This window comes from Equus quagga, chromosome 8, assembly GCF_021613505.1.
Source record: "Equus quagga isolate Etosha38 chromosome 8, UCLA_HA_Equagga_1.0, whole genome shotgun sequence".
Lineage (NCBI taxonomy): Eukaryota > Metazoa > Chordata > Mammalia > Perissodactyla > Equidae > Equus > Equus quagga.
In genome coordinates this window covers 94256015-94276556 of record NC_060274.1, presented here as the reverse complement: position 1 = coordinate 94276556, position 20542 = coordinate 94256015, and the positions used below count along the sequence as shown (strand labels likewise).

Sequence of the window (20542 nt, the reverse complement as noted above, 5' to 3'; positions counted from 1 at the left end):
TCTTTACCAGCAGTTTATTTAACACAGGTTCACTGAGGGAATTATAATAATTTTACAAGCCAATAACATACAGGATACTGTCTCTTAATAAGCCAGTAAAGAAATACCATACTCCAAACCAATGATAGATTAATCACACTATTGTTCCAGGCAAGAGGAGATGACAGGAATAAAGTCCAATTTCAGTTGAAGTGTACCTTTTCTACAAGGTTGGTTTGTGGGAGAGATGGCTTTGCCAACCGAGAGCTGACATCCAGCTGCCAGCACAAAATAAAAGTCCCTTGTTGCTAGAGCAGGTTGCTAGGGAATGAAGGCACTGGTGTTGATGGGCAGTCTGACCGCCTTTGCAGGGCGGCTGCATGGTTTTCACCATACTGACCAAGAATGCCCGGCCACAGCAGGAGCTAGTGCCCCACGGGTCTTCAGAGTTGGGTCAGTAAGGAGGCGCCTTGCCCAGACTGCACCTCTTGAATAAGTCCTCACAAACTCTTGGTATTTAAAGGCTAAATGTCCCCTAGCCACAGTTGCTTCTCCACATCTTATCATAAGTCCCTAGCAGTGTCTGTCATCAGCTGAGCTGCTGAGTGTTTCTCAACAACAACAGAAGTCAAATGACGACCTCCTGACACAGCTAACTGCACTCTTAGATTCGGACAACCTGCTTTAAACCATGAGCAGGTGGAAAAAAAGAAAACAATAACTTCACTTAAGTCATAAACAAGTGGGCTTGAAATCATATTAAACAATACATAAGAGGGTCATTGTATTTCATTGCAGATGCCTGCCTATGGCATTTTTAAAAATTGTTTTACACTATTTCATACTTCCATGAGTAATTTTAAGTGCTTTGATTGGCAGATTCATTCTAACTTCAGGGAATTGCATGTTGGTGAAATTTCACAAGTATCTTAAACAATATCTCCTAATATACAGGCAAGTATGAAAAATCAAAATTAGGCGTTTATGTGTGGGGAGCAATCTAAATAACATCTCAGCTCCATATGCTGTAGTACTCACCAGGGCCTCATTATGGTCCCTGGACTTTCTGTGCAACAGACACTTGAGTCCAGAGAGTGCTGTGCTCCATCTGCCTTAGTCTCCAGGCTGCACAGGATGAGCCTCTTTGTACTCTGACCTCTTGGCTGCTTTTTTTTTTTTAACTTATGTTGCCAGCCTGGCCTTTATTGGCGTTTCAATGTGTGCGTGCGCACGCTTGTGCTTGCACTTATGAGTTTAAAGGACCACAGCCACTCATTCCAAAGCCATTGGCTATTGTTGCTGTCACCTTAAATTGCATATCTGTTCTCTGGCTTGCATCTTTATCCAGTACTCCGTTTGCACTGCTGCTGCATAGCTCCCTGTGGACTTCAGCTGCCGTAGATGGGCCGTGGGCAGCCTTCCCAAACTTCCAACCATAGTTTGGACAGGTTTTATTTTTGACAGACTAATCAGAGCCTTAACATGCTTTCCTGCTGGGGGGAGCCTGTGTTTCTAATTTTAATTTTATTGTTCTGTAAAGAGTGATAATAGTCCCTGGGCTGGCCATAAGTTTGCCGGCTACGTTGTATTTCCCAGTCCCACCTTTTCGTGACCTTACCTTCCCATCTTAGCCTCTTTAGAGTCTGGTGGCCTTGGTTATTTTGAGAAACCTTCCTACTTCCTATTCCCAACCCTGATTAAAGGAAAAGCCATGTTTTTGCTCCTTATCTCTTGATGTTAATTGAATTGATGTGTTATATTCACTTACAGGCATTGGTAGTCTGGTAGAGAAAGCAGCGTATTTGAGGCTTGAAGCGTAGGAGGTTAGAATAGGATTTTCATGAGACCTTATAGTCAGGTTCTTTTAAAAAATGTCCTCTTCCACTTACTGTCGAGCCTGCTAGAGACCCTTGTGCCATTTGAAAATAGGGCAGAAATAGGGTTGCTGTGAAAAGTAACCAAGAGAACAAATATGAAACAGTGTTGGACAGTAGGCCAAAATATGAGGTAGCAAGTTAGGTCAGGAGCAGCAGAGCTCATACCTCGGATGCCTGTGCTCCGGGCTCTGTGTGTCACATGGCGTTTCCAGGGACATTTTCCCATTGCTCATGTTATTGCCTGATGCTCACTTTCTAATATTCTTGTTTATTTGGCACTCTTCTTTTTTCAGGTTCTCAATGTTGTCGTCTTTCCTTATTTCCCCTGTCTCACTCCTGTTTCGTAGTTTTGATTTTTGAAGGGTGTGAGATTTTTTATTTTTGAGAGGGATGCTCTTTCTGTTTGTGGGCTCTCTTAATTTTTTAAAACCAATTTCACACACAGACAGAATGCTAAATAATGCGGTATTTTCTTTTTAGCTCTTCGGTAAGTATTCTGATACTGGAAATATGTTCTTTTGCTAATTCAAAATATTATTGCTTCAGGAATAAATATGCTTATGGTGAAATAGTGCAAAGTCCTCTAATTAGTTTGGGTTGTGGATGAGTACGCGGTCTGTTTCATTTACACATATATTTAAGTTGCCACATTGTTAGCTTAAAATCCACATTGCCTTTAGGTTTTCCTTAATGATAGCAGTTATGCTTGTCTACTAAATTGGAAAAAAATATGGAGTGCAGTGTTGAAATCTGAATTTTGTGGTTATTAGAGTTTAAAGCTTACCAAGCTTCTCCTTGCTAATGGTTATCATTTAATAGGATTTTTCTCATTTTGTAAAAAGCTATTCACTGTCCTGTTGATTTTTATGGTAAACTGTTTTTGCAGAATTTATGTCATTTTAATAACTGAAATTTGAGATTGGGCCTTAATTGTAAATGCAGTCAAATGATGTCTGTATGGAGTTAAAAGATAAGGATAATTTATAGGACTAGGGTGGCCTAAGGCAGCTCTTGGAGAGGCCTAGTGTAGTATTATGGGTTTTATTTTATATGGTTTCCAAAAATATTGGAGTCCTGAAGACTTCTATGTTGCTAAGGAACAAAACAAAGCAAAATAAAAAGTATTGAAGCTAGTCTTATTCCTGACTTCTCATAATATATATCCTGTTCCCTGGTCTGGCCAGCATTCTCACTGTCTCAAATAGGCCATATGTACCTTTACTCTTATAATCTTATTTTCCTCTTGTCTGAGAAATTTACCAAATGTAATTTATCCTTCTTTTATTTCCAACATTTTAATAAAATTTTTAAACATACAGAAAAGTTGTAATAATTTTATAGTGAACCTTATTAAACTCACCACCTACATTCTAATTTATTGTTTTCTTTTCAACTTTTCTCATGAAATTTTTTCTTGTAATTCCACTCTTATCTTTCTTTTTTTTTTCTCAATGACTATTATGTAGTTTATTCCTGTGGTCCAGTTCTGGCACTAAGCTATATTTTTCTTTTATTCTGCTTTTTTAAAAAAACTTCTCAAAACACCTAAAACAGTGCTGGTGTTGGCACTCTATGATTCTTGTTAATTGGCCAACAACAGGAAATATGATAGTATCTAACCAGTCAAAGCTAAGAACAAGATTAGGTTCAAAGCAGAACAGCCAGCACTCTGTATATTAGGTGTCCTATTACCTACAAGATAGCTTTATCAGTTTTATTGTATGTAATGGACATCCTTAAGTCTATTGTCCTATTTTGATTTGTTATTGCTAGCCTTCTTCTTTAGACATGCTTTTATCTGAAGAAATATCTTTTATTTGATGATCTAGCCATTGTTCTCTAACACGTTACCTGTAATTTGAACTGAGGTGTTAGATTCAGAGCCACCAACTTCTCACTGACTTCCTCTCTTTACACTGCTGAGCCTGCAGAGCACCGCCAGCTTCAGCTCGGACAGGGGGAGTGCTCCTCTTTCACTGAGGCAGAGGGAAAGGTGGGCATAACCACATGACATTTGCAAGTTCAAGGAGTCCTTACCAAAAACTGAGGAAGCCTTTGTGAATTTGCATATCCTAGCTGTTTTCCGGTGGTGTTTTCTGTCTATACCAGTTGTAGAACGTGCCCTTGGAATTCATTTGCTTTTAAATGTTCTTGACTTAAAAGTGAATCTGTGAGTTTTAACCTGTCTTCTCTTAGTGTCCAGATACTCATCAGTACACCAACAGAGAGTTACAATTATCTCTGTCAAAAAAGTAGTTTTAGGTCAAGATAGAGGACCCTTATTTTCATCGATCTACCAGTGTGGACTGTTTTTTGGTATCTTTGCCAGAACATGATTCATCTCATGTCTAACCCATTACATTTCTTCCTTTATTTTTTTGGCTGGTTTTTCTTCATTTTAATTTTTTCTTGCCATTTTGTCCTTTCTGTGAATTTTCGAGTGAGAACTGTTAAGTCACACAAGTTAACCAGTGAAGAATTTGATGCTGGTGTTCACATTCTAAAGATTACCAATTGTCTATTTTTATAATATATTATTTATTTATAATGTGAAAGAACTAAGGTAGCCCTGAAATTTTTTTTGAATTGGTTTCTATAGATTACTTTCCCAGATCTGCTTCCAGTGGAATCAAAATTGTTATAGTTTATTAGGTATTATTTTTCTCCTGATTTAGTCCAAATGTGTCCTAATGCCTCCTGGTTTCACACATGCTTAGACTCTGTTTGCAGAGTGAGGTTATTGGTACCAGGAGCTCCTGGAGAGATCTGTGGAGCAGGCCTGATCTTATGTGGTCATCTACTCATTTCTTGTGATCTTGTTGCAAGTCCTTCTGGGTAGGAACTATGACTTGGTCTTTTTACTTTTGGTGTTTTAGCATAGTGTCTAGCACAAAGCAGGCATTTAATGGAGAAAGAATGAAAATGCAAGCTTCACATGGCCAAGGATCACGCCTGCCTTGTTCTGCATTACGTCCTCAACCCTTAGCACAGTTCTCAGATATATAGCTGGTGATCAATAAATGTATATTTATATTGAGTGAGTCAGGAACTGGATGTCAGATTTGCTTGGATCCCTGTTCTTATATTCTCTGATATTCATAGTTTGATATATAGTTTGAGTTTATAAGTAAAATCTTGATTTGGTTATCCAAATGTGCAGGCTTACTACTATGATTGAAAAGTTGCATTTTATGTAAGATACTGCTCTGCAATTTATTATTTCCCTCTTACCTTCAAACCTCCCACACAATTTTTAAATAGTTTTTATAATTAGGATGACTCGAGGTGTACTTATCCACCTGGTTGCTATGGATGAGTGATTAGTGACTTTGTACAAGCTGAAATATGAGCAAGTTTAAGAATGATTTCGTACATGATCAAACTATAAGTAGTCGTGAGAAGAAAGAGAAGCATTAACTGTACAGGTCATTATGTGGTTGAGGTCAACCTCATCTAGAAACTTTCCTTTGCAGGGGATATATGCCAGGTGGTAAATATGATTTCAACTGACTCCAAAAGCTTATTTAAAAATATTCTCAGTTTAAGTACTTCAGCAATGAACTAGGTGTGCCTACTACTTAAGCAATGATTTTTCAGGAGCAATGTTTTGAACTTAAATGACTTGTATAGTTACTAAAAGGAGGAAGTTACTGATAAAAATTATTGCCTTTTTGCAGGGGTGGTTTTAGTGGCACATTGTTATTGCTTAAAGGAAATTTTCTCAGAGGCAGCAGACTTTATGTGCTTATTAGTTGGTAGCTTTAAACATTTAAGGTGTGAACAAAAGACCAGATCATCCCAATGATTCTTTATAGAAAAGAAAATGCATTAACTTTACCAAAATGTGAATGCCATAGAACTTTGAACATTCTATTTGATAGGACTTGACATAGAAATGTAATGTCCATTTCTTCATTTATGTATGGCTTCTTTAGTATTTTAATGATAGTTAGAAGCTTTTTTTTTAAAAATTTTTATTTAATTTTTTTAAAGATTTTATTTTTTTCCTTTTTCTCCCCAAAGCCACCCGGTACATAGTTGTATATTCTTCGTTGTGGGTCCTTCTAGTTGTGGCATGTGGGACGCTGCCTCAGCGTGGTTTGATGAGCAGTGCCATGTCTGCGCCCAGGATTCGAACCAACGAAACACTGGGCCGCTAGCAGCGGAGCGCGTGAACTTAATCACTCGGCCACGGGGCCAGCCCTGATAGTTAGAAGCTTTTAAAAGTGTTTTATTATTATGAGGTATAAGTGTCTTTCACAATTCAGGTACAACAGGACTGTGCGTTTCTTTTGAGCCTCTGAAAACAGTGACCACTTATTTGCAAGGTAACTTTTATTTGTTCCCTTGGCTTGGAGCAGAATCTGCACACTGGAAGATTGGCATACCTCCCACATGCTCCTTGAGAATCTTTCAATAGAAGAGTACTTGTCCTGTCTTTGGTGTGCAGGAGATGGCGGCAGTGCCCTGGTCAGCAGAGTAGTGAAAATGAGACGTGAAAGACCAGCAGGTTTTAGGTCTTTACCTGAAATGTTTTTTTTCATAATTTGCACTCGCTCCAGCTGCCTCTCTGCTTCCCCTTTTTAACTCGTTGTTTAATAAAAGCGAAGCCTGTTTTTCTTTTCCACACTTAAAAAAGTCTCAAACCTAAAAGGCAACTTCATATCTCTTCTTAGACTTAGGAACCTGAGGGCCTTTCTTTATTTTAGCATCTGCTGAAGTCCTTGAGAAACAGTTAAAAAATTTATAGGGATACGGAATGTTGGACCTAGAAAGGGTCTTAGAAGTTGAATCTAACCCCTTTCTTTTTACAGATGAGGAAACTGAGGCCCAGAATTGAGTTGATCCAAGACCTGCAGCTAGTTACAGACTGAGAGAGGATGCCACCTCAGGGCCTCTGACTCTCATTGCCCTGCTCCTGCCTGGGTGCTTCAGTGCCTCAACAGGGTAGCAATATATTGGAAAGTATATATTGGAAAGAAGAGGGCAGGCTCAAAATTTTGGGAATCTGAATTTAATGCAACTTATGTTAATGTCTTGTTTTCCCTTAATTTATGTTGCAGTCATGCATGCAATCTTATAACTGGGATAGCTGTGGCATCGTCATATTTGAAAGCTTTCCTCATTTCTGTGCTGCAGGAATCCCTAGTTACTTAGTGAAGGTCCACGCTTGCAGGGCACAGTGGACAGCAAGGAGAACGCTTACTATATTTTCGTTCTGTCATATGTTTGCTACTTCTGTGCTAAGAGCCACAGATGTTTAAAGCATGTTTTTCTATTTGCATTTGTCTCCTGTCCATTTTTTTAGTCTAAATCCTCTGGTTGTAAGCCTATTTGACCTGATCACTAAGATAGATTTTTGCTTAATATTTCAGCAAGCATAGGTTTGCGTGTTTAAAGCCAGTTTCTTAATTACTTAAAATAGTCAAGTAGTCATGTCGGTTGTAATATGAACTGTCAGCATGTTTTCCCTGTTTGAACTCAAGTGCTTACTCTGGTTAAGTGGAAAGGTAAGAATTTCTAAGGCTTTTCAAACTCTGAAGAAGTTTTCAAAAGCATGCAGAATTCCATCATGGTCTGCACTGGCTACATAAAAGAATTGCAGTTAGTTAAATACATTGACTGCTGCATAAATAGGGAAGAATCTTACTCAGTGTTTTTTGTTCTGCTTAGAGCCGCAGAGAAACTAGACTGAGAAAGTGCAGTTTGTTTATTGTGATGGGAAAGAGATCAAGATTAGTGTTACCCCATAGTATCTATATATTAAATTGACTTCTTAGGACCATCCTTTTTTCTTTTTTAAATGTTAGAAACCAACAAAAATTCAAAGAAGAAAATAGTTATAATTTTCAGTTTCAACATCTAGAATTAACCACTGTTAGCATTGGGATAAGCCTGTTTATTTCTCTCTCTCTCTACTTGAATAATTACTTAAGTCACATGAGTGTTTATTAAGTAATTAAAACAATAATACAAATACTACTCTATTTTAAATACTTTTAAGTGCATATATAAATTTACATAGAAAATGTAAAGTATTGTTTAGTGAGAGTTTTTAAATAGTATTATAATGCATGCTTAGCCATCTTTATATCCTTTGCACTTAGCATTGGTGTTTGGCAGTCAGTAAATAAATGTTTACTGGATTAAAAATTAATGTAATAAATTTTATATATACTGCGATCAAATTGAACTTGTAATTTTTTGAATAGCCACATTTTATTTTGCTCCTAAGCTTTCGAAAATGCTGCTGTTTTTGCCTGAAATGCCCAAGTCTCACCTCAAATGCCATTTCCATTGTAAGACCTTCCCTAATCATTTTCTGATGGACAGTATAAAGGAAAAACTCAGTCCTCCACCTCTCGTTCTCCTTTACTCTCACACTACTACCACACACCTTTCGCACCAGATGTGTGGAGGTCTTCTCCCACCAAGCAATTCCCTGACACCATCTGGGTATCCTACAATTCAAGTCAATTCTGACACTGTCTCCCTGGAGATAGCATCAGATCCCACAGGTTAAGGACTCAGGCTCAGAAGACCTCCTTCACTTTCAGATGCCGATCAGAAGTCCAGGTTGTTACCTGTCCTTGTGACTGACTGGCTATAGATCAAAGGTTCCCACGAATCCCTTCTTGGGTTCCATTCATTTGTTGGAGCATCTCACAGAACTCAGAGAAACATTTTACTTATTAGATTACCATTTTATTATGAAAGGATCTAACTCAGGAACAGCCAGATGGAAGAGATGCATAGGGTATGGTATGGGGAAAGGACGAGGAGCTTCCATGCTGTCTCTCAGCACACCATTCTTCCTGAATCTTGTTGTGTTCACCAACCCAGAATTTCTCCAAACCGCATCCTTTTGAGTTTTTATGGAGGCTTCATTACATAGGCATGATTGATTCATCAGTGGCCACTGGCAATTGATTCAACCTCCAGCCCCTTTCTCCTGCCGAGAGATTGAGGGTGGTACTGAAAGTTCTAACTCTAATCTCAGGGTTGGTTCTTCTAGTTACCAGCTCCCATCCTTAGAGAACCTAGGGGCTTTCCAAGTAATCTCATTAACATAACAAAAGGCACGTTTGTACCTCTTATTACTTAGGAAATTCTAAGAGTTTTGGGAGCTCTGTGTCTTTGGGCCAAGACCAAATATGTGTTTATTTTTAATTATAAATCACAGTACCACAGATAAACTTCCTTGTTCCATGTTGTCATGCTCCAGGGACATTGGTTCTTTTTAATGCTCATCTTCACTGGGAATATTTGTTTAGGGTAGTCTTCCATGGTACATTGTAACGCCTTGAGAGCAAGGACCATATCTGCTTTTTCATCCTTGTATCCCCAGCACCTTACCTGTGGTCTTGTACTTAGTAGGACTGAATAAATGTTTGAAGAATTGAATTTTGAGTGTTTTTAGTACTTTGGAATGTAATTCAAGGAAATGACAAAATAATAGGGCTTTGATAGGTCACTACTGCCTCTTGACGCTTCTTTTTTTTATCTTTTCTTCTCTCCTACCGCTGCTCATCCATTTCCAATCCACTCAGTTTAACCTCCAAAATGTGCACTATCTTAAGTCTGGCCATTTTAATTCATCTCTTCCACCACCACCCTAGTCCACCCTACCATCATCTCTTGCCCTAGACCACTGGAATAATCTAGTCTCCCTGTATCTATCTTGTCCCATCCAATGGAATAGACTAAAATTATAACCTATTATATAGAAACGATTAGTATTGTTTTGTGAAACTTTTCAATCCATGTTGACTGTGATGTGAGTGTATATGTGTAAGTGTGTGTCTGTATGAGTGAATGAGTACTTGGTTGCTACATAAGAGATATTTCTTTTTTGTTTTTTTAAAGATTTTATTTTATTTTTTCCTTTTTCTCCCCAAAGCCCCCTGGTACATAGTTGTATATTCTTCGTTGTGGGTCCTTCTAGTTGTGGAATGTGGGACGCTGACTCAGCGTGGTTTGATGAGCAGTGCCATGTCTGCGCCCAGGATTCGAGCCAACGAAACACTGGGCCGCCTGCAGCAGAGCACGCAAACTTAACCACTAGGCCACGGGGCCAGCCCCATAAAAGATATTTCTTAATGTGAAACATGGTCAGAAAAATTTGAAAGCCATTGTTCCAGGTTACTAACTCTGGAGAATTCTTTTGCTTTGTCTTGGTCGGAAGACTATGTGTTAATAAGTAACCCAACCATGTGACCTTCTGTTGTATGTGTCTTCAAAAGGAGAAATTCCTTCAAAAAAAAAAGAGAAGTGGAGTCTTGGATCCCATAACTATAACGATTTGTGTCATATAGATACTAACACCTTTCTTCACATATTCCTCTTGTCTCTCATTTCAAGTTTAACTTCACTGGGTAAAATCTTCGGAAATGAGTATCTGGATAGAATTTGACTATAGTTTTTAATTTTTAAAAAAAATTTATTTTATTTTTATTGTGGTAACATTAGTTTATGACATTATGTAAATTTCAGGTGTACATCATTATATTTTGATTTCTGTGTAGATTACGTCATGTTCACCAACCAAAGACTAATTACAGTCCATCACCATACACATATGCCTAATTGCCCCTTTTGCCTTCCTCCCTACCCCTTTTCCCCTCTGTCTCTTTGTGTTTGTTTTTTTTGTTTTTATCTTCTATTTATGAGTGAGACCATATGTTATTTGGCTTTCTCCCTCTGACTTATTTCGATTAGCATAATTTCTCAAGGTCCATCCATGTTGTCACACATGGCACTATTTCATCATTTTTATGGCTGAGTAGTAGTTCATTGTGTATATGTACCACATCTTCTTTATCTATTTGTCTCTTGATGGGCACCTGGGTTGCTTCCAAGTCTTGGCTATTGTGAATAATGCTGCAGTAAACATTGGGGTGCATATATCTTTACGCATTTTTGTTTTCATGGTCTTTGGATAAATACCCAGCAGGGGAGTAGCTGGATGGTAGGGTAGTTCTATTCTTAATCTTTTAAGGAATCTCCGTACTGTTCTCCATAGTGGCTGCAACAGTTTGCACTCTCACCAGCAGTGTATGAGTTCCGTTTTCTCTGCATCCTCTCCAATGCATGTTATTTCTTGTCTTGTTAATTATAGCCATTCTGACAGGCGTGAGGTGATATCTCATTGTAGTTTTGATTTTCATTTCCTTGATAATTAGTGATGATGAACATCTTTTCATGTACCTGTTGGCCATCTGTATATTTTTGGAAAAATGTCTGTTCAGATCTTTTGCCCATTTTGTAATTTGCTTGTTTGTTTTTTTTGTTGTTGAGATATATGAGTTCCTTACATATTTTGGATATTAACTCCTTATCAGATATATGGTTTGCAAATACCTTCTCCCAATTTTTAGGTTGTGTTTTCATTTTGTTGATCATTTCCTTTGCTCTGCAGAAGTTTTTTAGTTTGATGTAGTCCCATTTGTTTATTTTTTTCTATTGTTTCCCTTGCCTAGTCAGGTATGGTACTTGAAAATATGCTGCTAAGATCGATGTTGAAGAGCATACTGCCTATGTTTTCTTCTAGAAGTTTCATGGTTTCAGATCTTAAATTCGAGTCTTTAATCCATTTTGAGTCAATTTTTGTGTATGGTGTAAGATAATGGTCTACTTTCTTTTGCATGTGGCTGTCCAGTTTTCCCAGCACCATTTATTGAAGAGACTTTTCTTTCTCCATTGTATGTTCTTGATTCCCTTGTCAAAAATTACTATCCATAAATGTATGGGTTTGTTTCTGGGCTCTCGATTCTGTTCCATTGATTTGTATGTCTATTTTTGTGCCAGTACCATGCTGTTTTAATTACTATAGCTTTGTAGTATATTTTGAAATCGGTGAATGTGATACCTCCAGGTTTGTTCTTTTTTCTCAGGATTCCTTTCGCTGTTCGGGATCTTGTTCCATATAAATTTTAGGATCTTTTGTTCTATTTCTGTGAAAAATGCCGTTGGAACCTTGGTAAGGAATGCATTGACTCCATAGATTGCTTTAGGAAGTATGGACGTTTTAACTGTGTTAAGTCTTCCAATCCAAGAACACAGAGTATCTTTCCATTTCTTTGTGTCTTCTTTAATTTCTTTCAACAATGTTTTATAGTTTTCAGTGTACAGGTCTTTCACCTCTTTGGTTAAGTTTATTCCAAGGTATTTTATTCTCTTTGTTGCAATTGTAAGTGGGATTGTATTCTTGATTTCTCTTTCTGCTACTTCATTGTTAGTGTATAGAAAAGCAAATGATTTTTGTATGTTGATTTTGTATCCTGCGACTTGACTGTATTCATTTATTATTTCTAAAAGGTTTTTAGTGGATTCTTTAGGGTTTTCTATATATAAAATCATGTCATCTGCAAATAGTGACAGTTTCACTTCTTCTTTTCCAATTTTCATCCCTTTCATTTCTTTTTCTTGCCTGATTGCTCTGGCTAGGAATTCCAATGCTATGTTAAATCAGGGTGGTGAAAGTGAGCATCCTTGTCTGGTTCCTGTTCTTACAGGGATAGCTTTCAGTTTTTCTCCATTGAGAATGATACTAGCTGTATGTGTGTCCTAGGTGGCCTTTATTATATTTAGGTACTTTCCTTCTGTACCCATTTTATTCAGAGTTTTACCATAAATGGATGTGTACCTTGTCAAATGCTTTCTCTGCATCTATTGAGGTGATCATGTGTTTTTTATTCTTCATTTTGTTAATGTGGTGTATCACATTGATTGATTTGCATATGTTGAACCATGCCTACATTCCTGGAATAAATCCCACTTCATCATGGTGTATAATCTTTTTAATGTATTGTTGTGTTCGATTTGCTAGTATTTTGTTGAGGATTTTTGCGTTGATGTTCATCAGTGATATTGGCCTATAATTGTCTTTTTTTGTTTTGTCCTTGTCTGGTTTTGGTATCAGGGTAACACTGGCTTCATGGAATGAGTTAGGAAGCTTCCCCTCCTCTTCAGTTTTTTGGAAGAGTTTGGGAAGGATAGGTATTAAGTCTTTTTTGAATGTTTGGTAGAAATTCACCAGGGAAGCTGTCTGGTCCTGGACTTTTATTTTTGGGGAGGTTTTTGATTACTGTTTTGATTTCCTTACTGGTGATTTGTCTATTCAAATTCTCTATTTCTTCTTGATTCAGTTTTGGAAGGTTGTATGACTTTAAGAATTTATCCATTTCTTCTAGATTATCCAATTTGTTGGTGTATAGCTTTTCGTAGTATTCTTTTATAAGGCTTTTGTATTTCTGAGGTGTCTGTTGTAATTTCTTCTCTTTCATTTCTAATCTTATTATTTGAGCCTTCTCTCTTTTTTTCTGGGTGAGTCTAGCTAAAGGTTTGTCAATTTTGTTTATCTTTTCAAAGAACCAGCTCTTGGTTTCATTGATTGTTTTCAATTGTGTTTTTAGTCTCTGTTTCATTTATTTCTGCTCTGATTTTTATTATTTTCTTCCTTGTACTGATTTTGGGCTTTGTTCTTCTTTTTCCAGTTCCTTTAGGTGCATTGTTAGATTGCTTATTTGAGGTTTTTCTTGTTTGTTGAGGTAGGCCTGTATTTCTATAAACTTCTTTCTTAGAATGGCTTTTGCCGTATCCCATAAATTTTGACATGTTGTATTTTCATTTTCATTTGTCTTCTGGTATTTTTTGGTTTCTTCTTTGATTTCTTCATTGACTCAATTGTTGTTCAGTAGTGTTTTGTTTAATCTCCACATATATGTGGCTTTTCTGATTTTCTTCCTGTAGTTGATTTCTAGTTTCATACCGTTGTGGTCAGAAATGATGCTTGGTATTATTTGAATCTTCACTTTTTTTTTTTTGAAGATTGGCAGCTTAGCTAACAGTTGTTGCCAATCTTCTTTTTTTTTTTCCTGCTTTTTCTCCCCAAATCCCTCCAGTACATAGTTGTGTATTTTTTTAGTTGTACATCCTGGTTGTGGCCTGTGGGACACTGCCTCAGTGTGGCCTGATGAGCGGTGCCATGTCTGTGCCTAGGATCCGAACCAGTGAAACCCTGGGCCACCGAAGCAGAGCATGTGAACTTAACCACTCAGCCACAGGCCTGGCCCCTATTTTAGTCTTCTTAAATTTATTGAGACTTGTTTTGCAGCCTAATGTGTGATCTGTCCTGAAGAATGTTCCATGTGCATTTGGAAAGAATGTGTATTCTGTGGTTTTTGGATGGAATGTTCTGGTATGTATCTACTAAGTCCATCTGGTCTAATGTGTCATTTAAGGCCAATGTTTCCTTATTGATTTTCTGTTTGGATGATCTATCCATTGGTGTAAGTGGAGTGTTAAAGTCCCCTACTATTACTGTGTTGCTGTCTATTACTCCTTTTATGTCGTTTAACAATTGCTTTATATATTTAGGTGCTCCTGTATTGGGTTCATAGATATTTCCAAGTGTTTTATCCTATTGTTGGATTGTTCCCTTTATCATTATATAATGGCCTTCTTCATTGCTTGTTACAGTTTTTGTTTTAAAGTCTACTTTGCCTGATATAAGTATTGCTACTCCAGCTTTCTTTTCATTGCCATTTGCATGGAGTATCTTTTTCCATCCCATCACTTTCAGTTTGTGAGTGTCTTTAGGTCTGAAGTATCTCTCTTGTATGCAGCATATACATGGGTCTTGTTTTTTTTACCCAGTTTGTCACCCTATGCCTTTTGATTGGAGCATTTAGTCCATTGACATTTAGAATATCTGTTGATAAACATGTACTTATTGCCATTTTGTTACATTTTCTCAGTGTTTTAATAGTTCTTCTCTGTTCCTTTCTTTTTCTTTATATTTGCTTATTTTCTCTCTCCCTCTCCTTTTTCTTCATGAATGTATTTCTTAGTCTTTTTTGTTTCCTTTTTATGTTCTTATCTATTTTTGGCTTCTTTTCCTCTCTATAATATTAATATTGTCACAACAATGCTCTCATTGGTAGGATGACTTTTGGGAACTTAAAAAAAGAGAAGCCAGGGCTGGCCCAGTGGCACAGTGGTTAAGTGTGTGCATTCTGCTTTGGCAGCCTGGGGTTTGCCAGTTTGGATCCCAGGTGCAGACATGGCACCACTTGGCAAGCCATGCTGTGGTAGGCATTCCATATATAAAGTAAAGGAAGATGGGCATGGATGTTAGCTCAGGGCCAGTCTTCCTGAGTAAAAAGAGGAGGATTGGCAGCAGATGTTAGCTGAGGGCTTATCAAAAAAAAAAAAAAACCCACAACCTCCCCCCCCAAAAAAACACTACAGGTAAATAAAAATTGAATTATAAGAAAAAAAGAGAAATGCCTAAATAATGTCCTGGTGTATGCTTTTCTGGCATATACTTAGTTTGAATTGCATTTGTGGACCCTTTTGGACTTATTCTCAAGAGGACAAGAAACCTTAGATCATCTTGGAAGCAAACTGGGCTGTGGGTTTAGGGTTGAACAAGCCTCATGATTGTGTCAGGGAACTTTTCAGTTGCTCTGATCTAGTCTCACACTCTAAGGAAGGAGAGGTAAAAAGACCTCTATCTTCCTCTCCCTCCCTTCACCTTCTCCTTCCAGTCTTGGACAGCACGTGGAGCTTGACTAAGTAAGACAGTGATCAAACTGGTCATTTGTCTTTCCCAGCCAGGAGAGTTCTTCATCTGTTGGACTGCGTTTGGCTCCATGTGGTCAGTAGGATAGCACATCTTGATCTCTCATTGTTTTGTTTTTTATTGCATGAGATAATTAAGCGATCTTCTTATCCCTAGAAAATCTGGGAATTAATCACGTGCTTACAGAGCTAAGTGAGGGTCAGTAATTGTCTGTATCAAATTCACATGCAGTGATTTTTTTTTTCTTGATCTAGCATTGATTTCATTTTTGTATTAGTTAGGATCGGTTTGGCTGCTATAACAAAAGCCAATATATCAGTGGTTTAAACATGATAGAAAGTGACTTATCTCTCATTAAGCTGTTCGAGTGTAAACTATGCAGGGCAGTTGTGGTGCCTCCATGGTGCTGGGGACCTAGAACCCTTCTATTTTGTTACTTTGCCATCTTTAACTGAAGCTTTATCTCACGGTTTGAAATGGCTACTCCTGCTCCTACCATCACCTCATTATCACAGTTATCATAAAATGGGGGAACTGAAAGGGGAGGACATATTCCTTTAAAGGGCACAATGTGGAAGTGTATCATTTCTGCTCGTATGCCATTCATTTGACCCTAGTCACATGGTCATTCTTAGCTCCAAGGGAGGCTGGGCAGCCACACGTCCCATTAAAACTACTACTGTAGAAGGAGAACAGATATTAGGGGTATAAGGGGTGTCTCCACCATAATAGTCAGCAACAGAAGAAGATTTACTTTTAGCATGCTTATGTATTTTTTTATAACATTGTTTTGTGGAGAGAAATTTTCCCCTGAAGTTATCAAGTGGACTTGAGCTACTGAGAAGAGTAAACCTGAGTTAATGTAGTTGCTTTTGAATTTAAGTTAAATTTATTATAGTGGTTACAGGGATGAGTATGAAATATGTTAAGAGACGAGGTTTTACTTCCTTAACTCTTATTTTTCTTGTGCTGTGTTTGTGTCTTTCTTTTTCACCTTTTTTGAGGTTATTTTCATACTTGTTTTCTTTGTGTTTTTAGGTATGGCACAGTCACAAGGCTGGGTGAAAAGATACTTCAGAGCCTTTTGTAAAGGCTTTTTTGTGGCGGTGCCTGTGGCAGTGACTTTCCTGGATCGGGTCGCCTGTGTGGCAAGAGTGGAAGGAGCATCAATGCAGGTGAAAACTAATAACGACTTCATTCTTTAGAGCACATGCTTCATTGTTTCTCGAGCGCTAGAAATGAGATTTCTATGTATTATTTCTACGCTGGGAATGGAAAAGTTTTAAAAAGGCCTTGAACTGAAATGTAGCTTTACTAAATTTCTTTATGTGGTCTTCCAATGCAGTCATATTATAAGCAGAGTAGAGGTGAATAAAGATAATTGTCAGATAGTTATCTGCATCTGTAGTGGTTTTTTTTTCTGAGAATCATAAGTGGAGATCCTAAACAAATTTTACTTAATGACACTATTTTTTGTGGATGTGGCCTGGGATTTTAAGAAATGTTAATTATCCATATTTGAATATCCTTTTAAGACCAAATTATTAGCACAGTTGCATGATGGTTTTAGTCAAATTCAGTTACTTTACTGTTTATATATATATATACTTTTAGTAGGTAGAAAAGTCTAGAGCACTGATCCCAGATATTTTAGTATGTTCTTTAAGCTTGTTGGTGATTAAAAGATTATGTACAGTTTACACTGAAAGAAGTTTTGAGTGGAGATTTCAAGAAGTTATATGCAAATAGTCTTCTGGAATAACTTAGAGTTATTCTAAAGTTGATGTCTAGAACCTATCTATTTAAGTAGTTAATACAATTCATAATTTGCATTTTGTAGTATGATTCGTTTTCCTCCATTATTAGCGTTTCTTAAGTTCATGCATTGTGCTAAATAGCTGTGTAAAACAAATAAATAAAATGAATATATAAGCTTCTAAGAGTTTAAAATTATACAGGGATTAACCAGCTTCGTTTTTTTTCTGTTTGTTTCAGTTAGAACTAGTTAAGGTCATAGCTTTAAGGAGGTAGAATGGATTCGCTTTTTTTTTTTTTACTGTAGTTATTATATGGGAAATGAGTCTCTTCCTGAGCTCTGGTATTCAGTGAGATTCTTGGAGTGTGTGCTGTATGGGTGAAGCTAAAGGCCTAAAGCAGGGCTGTCTGAATTTTTACCTCTACTTCTATCATTTGAGGGTGGTTAGGGCCTTCTCTTGGCTACGAGACTCTGAACTCAACCCTCGTCCCTCAGGTTCCCTCCATAGAGGTGGGTCACCACTCCCAAGCAAACTGGTCATTTAAATTCTAAAATACATTTTTTTATTTATTTTTAAAGGTTGTCACCTGAGCTAACAACTGTTGCCAGTCGTTTTTTTTTTCCCCCCTGCTTTTTCTCCCCAAGTCCCCACAGTACATAGTTGTGTATTTTAGTTGTGGGTCCTTCTACTTGTGGCATGTGGGACGCTGCCTCAGTGTGGCCTCATGAGTGGTGGCATGTCCACGACCAGGATCCAAACCAGTGAAACCCTGGGCTACCAAAGCGGAGCGTGCGAGCTTAACCACTTGGCCACGGGGCCGGCGCCTCTAAAATATTTTGTTACAGGGGTACAGTAAACATAGAAAGAGGGATTTACAGGTATATGGCTTTATTTCCAAATGCAGTTTAAAACATTTAACACAGATGGGATTTTACATTTCCTGCCTCTTTAATTTTAACTTCCTGGCAGCCTCTTCTTAGACCTAATCCTTAGGGAAAGCTAGACTTTCTTTGCTGAGTTTTTGAGTCAGATTCTTCATTTGAGATTAAATCTGGCTTCTCCACAGCTACCCAAATCCCTTTTTGGTCCCTTGGATCCCTTTGAATATATCCACAGGTATGTATCTTTTGGTAAAAAATAATCACATTAATAATAATTTTCTCCAATTTTGTTTGTGCTGTCTTGCTGCACAACCATCACTATCCTGAGATGGATTTTTCCAGAATACAAAACGTCTGTTGCTTGCATCAGTGATATTCTAGAAGATCATGTATCCCAGTCTTCATGTTTTTAGTTCAGTATATACCCACTGCACATCTGTGTTCATGGCTTATGCTAAGAGCCAAGGAAATTCACTAAGAAAACAAGAAATTTACTGTCTTATGAAAAGACAGGGCTTATTCCCAGTAAAGAAGGCAGTGAAGAAAGTGTTAAATAGTATCATTCTTAAATGCCAGTCTGTTGACTAATGCTAAATTTGCTAGAGATACGTTAGAATTGCTTACAGTATTCCTGGACCTTACCCCCAAGAAGTCGAATTTGTTACCTTGGAGTTTGTTTGGTGTATTATGTAGAATTTCCTTGGCTACTGGCCATAGAAAAAACAGCTTGAATTGACTTAGGTATAGAGGGAAATTTATTGGAAGGCTTATAATGAACCCAGGAGGAAGGCAGGAGTGTGGCAATCGTCAAGGACAACTGGAACCAGGGACTTGGTCGCTGCCAGGGTGCTCAGTCTTCTCTGTTTCTAACGTCTGCTTCTGTCTGCATCTTGGCTTAGTTTCTCTCAGACCAGCTTTCCCCACAATGCAGGGCACATGGCTGCTGGCAGCTCTCATGCCTTAAGATGCCCAATTTCATTAACTTCTGAGAGAGATTTCTTCTCTTGCCTTAATTTCGGTTTGAAAAATCTTGGGGAAGGACTGTGATTGATTCAGCTTAGGTCACATGCCCTTATCTATATAAATATAGATTAACTTTGGCCAGAAGTTTAGGGTTCCTTGAGTGGCCCAGCTTTGCACAGGTGCACACCCCTAGCCTGCGGCTAGGCTGAATAAGAAAATGGCAGCATGTATTTGAACCACATTGTTCCATGGGCTTTCAGGGTGAGGTCGGGGTGACATTTCCAAGAAGAGGTGTGTGGTTTTCAGAATAAAAGGGGAAAGGATATTCTGGGAAGAAAGGAAAAATGCATGTTTATTATAGTTGGGTCTATATTTTAGGAATTTTAGACTACTTCTAACAGATAATTTATTTACAATTTCATTAGATATCACTAAATCATACTTAAAATTATTTAGGAGCAGAAATTGGAATAATGAAATATGGTGATGAATTAATTCTGCATATTTGAAGACATCTTTGCTACTTCACAGCTTTGATGAACTGAACATGTTTAGACCATGTGGTTCAGTGAAATTTCTCACAAAAAATTTGAAAAAAATTCTTGTCTTTAAATTTCTGTAATGATGCAAGTACTAAAATAGCTGGCAGGGTGTGTGGAGATCTCTGGAAGTCCCTGAGCATCCTGCAAGGAACACACCTGCTTTTATTGACTCTGAGGCCTGAAAATTATATCTGGTGTATGGCAGTTGGTTGATTTGTTGTGAATGGAAGAAATAGTTCAGATGCGTGGTGGTATCTTGTACCTAGGCTTAGAAATATGAAAGGAAGGCCAAAAAAGCAAGGCAAGAAAGAAGAAAAGCATAAAGAAGAGGAAAAGAAAATAACATGGATTAGTTAGGTGACAGAGGATGATGGAGAAAATTAGACAGCTGGGCCAGTGAGCAGAAGACAGTGGCACAGAGAACTGATTATAAAGAGACTGAAGACAGAAAAGTGCTCCAGTGGAGGGGTTGCTAGGCCTCTTCGTGGGATCTCTGTTGGAATTGGACCCTTGAATGCTGACACATCTCGGCTGCATGTTTGTATGTAGCACCATGGGATGTGTCATCTAGCTATCCAAACTGCATCTCAATATTCATGGAAGGAATCTGTGTGCCATTTTGAAGGAATTCGTATTAGTGTAGGTTATCAGCCTTGAGCATCATTTGTTGGATGGCAATTTAGTTCTCCTGTGTAGTCAGGTAGAAAGAGCATATCTAGTCATTTCTGTCAATTCAAATATAGGAGTAATTTTGTGACTCAAGATGTCACTTTGGGATGTGGACAATAACGAAAAGCACTGGTAACTGAGGTAGCATAGGGAGTCATTTATCAAATGGCTAGTAAATGCAAAACACCATTTTAGGTACTATGGGGGATGGTGAATCAAATAACAGATTCTGTCTTCAAGGTACCTGTAGTTTAGTTGAGGAGGTTCAAGAATTATTAATCCTGAATGA

General features: G+C 37.8%; 1 protein-coding gene across 3 annotated transcripts in view; it reads left to right on the top strand.

Annotated features, from left to right (window-relative positions):
• The window catches only part of IMMP2L (inner mitochondrial membrane peptidase subunit 2), an 845195-nt gene that overhangs the window by 26151 nt on the left and 798502 nt on the right, over positions 1-20542 (top strand). For all 3 annotated transcript variants that reach the window (XM_046669026.1, XM_046669027.1, XM_046669028.1), the window contains exon 3: positions 16480-16616. In XM_046669026.1, coding sequence (XP_046524982.1) covers positions 16482-16616 — 135 coding nt within the window. In that variant the 5' untranslated portion in view covers positions 16480-16481. The remainder of the gene's footprint in view (positions 1-16479; positions 16617-20542) is intronic.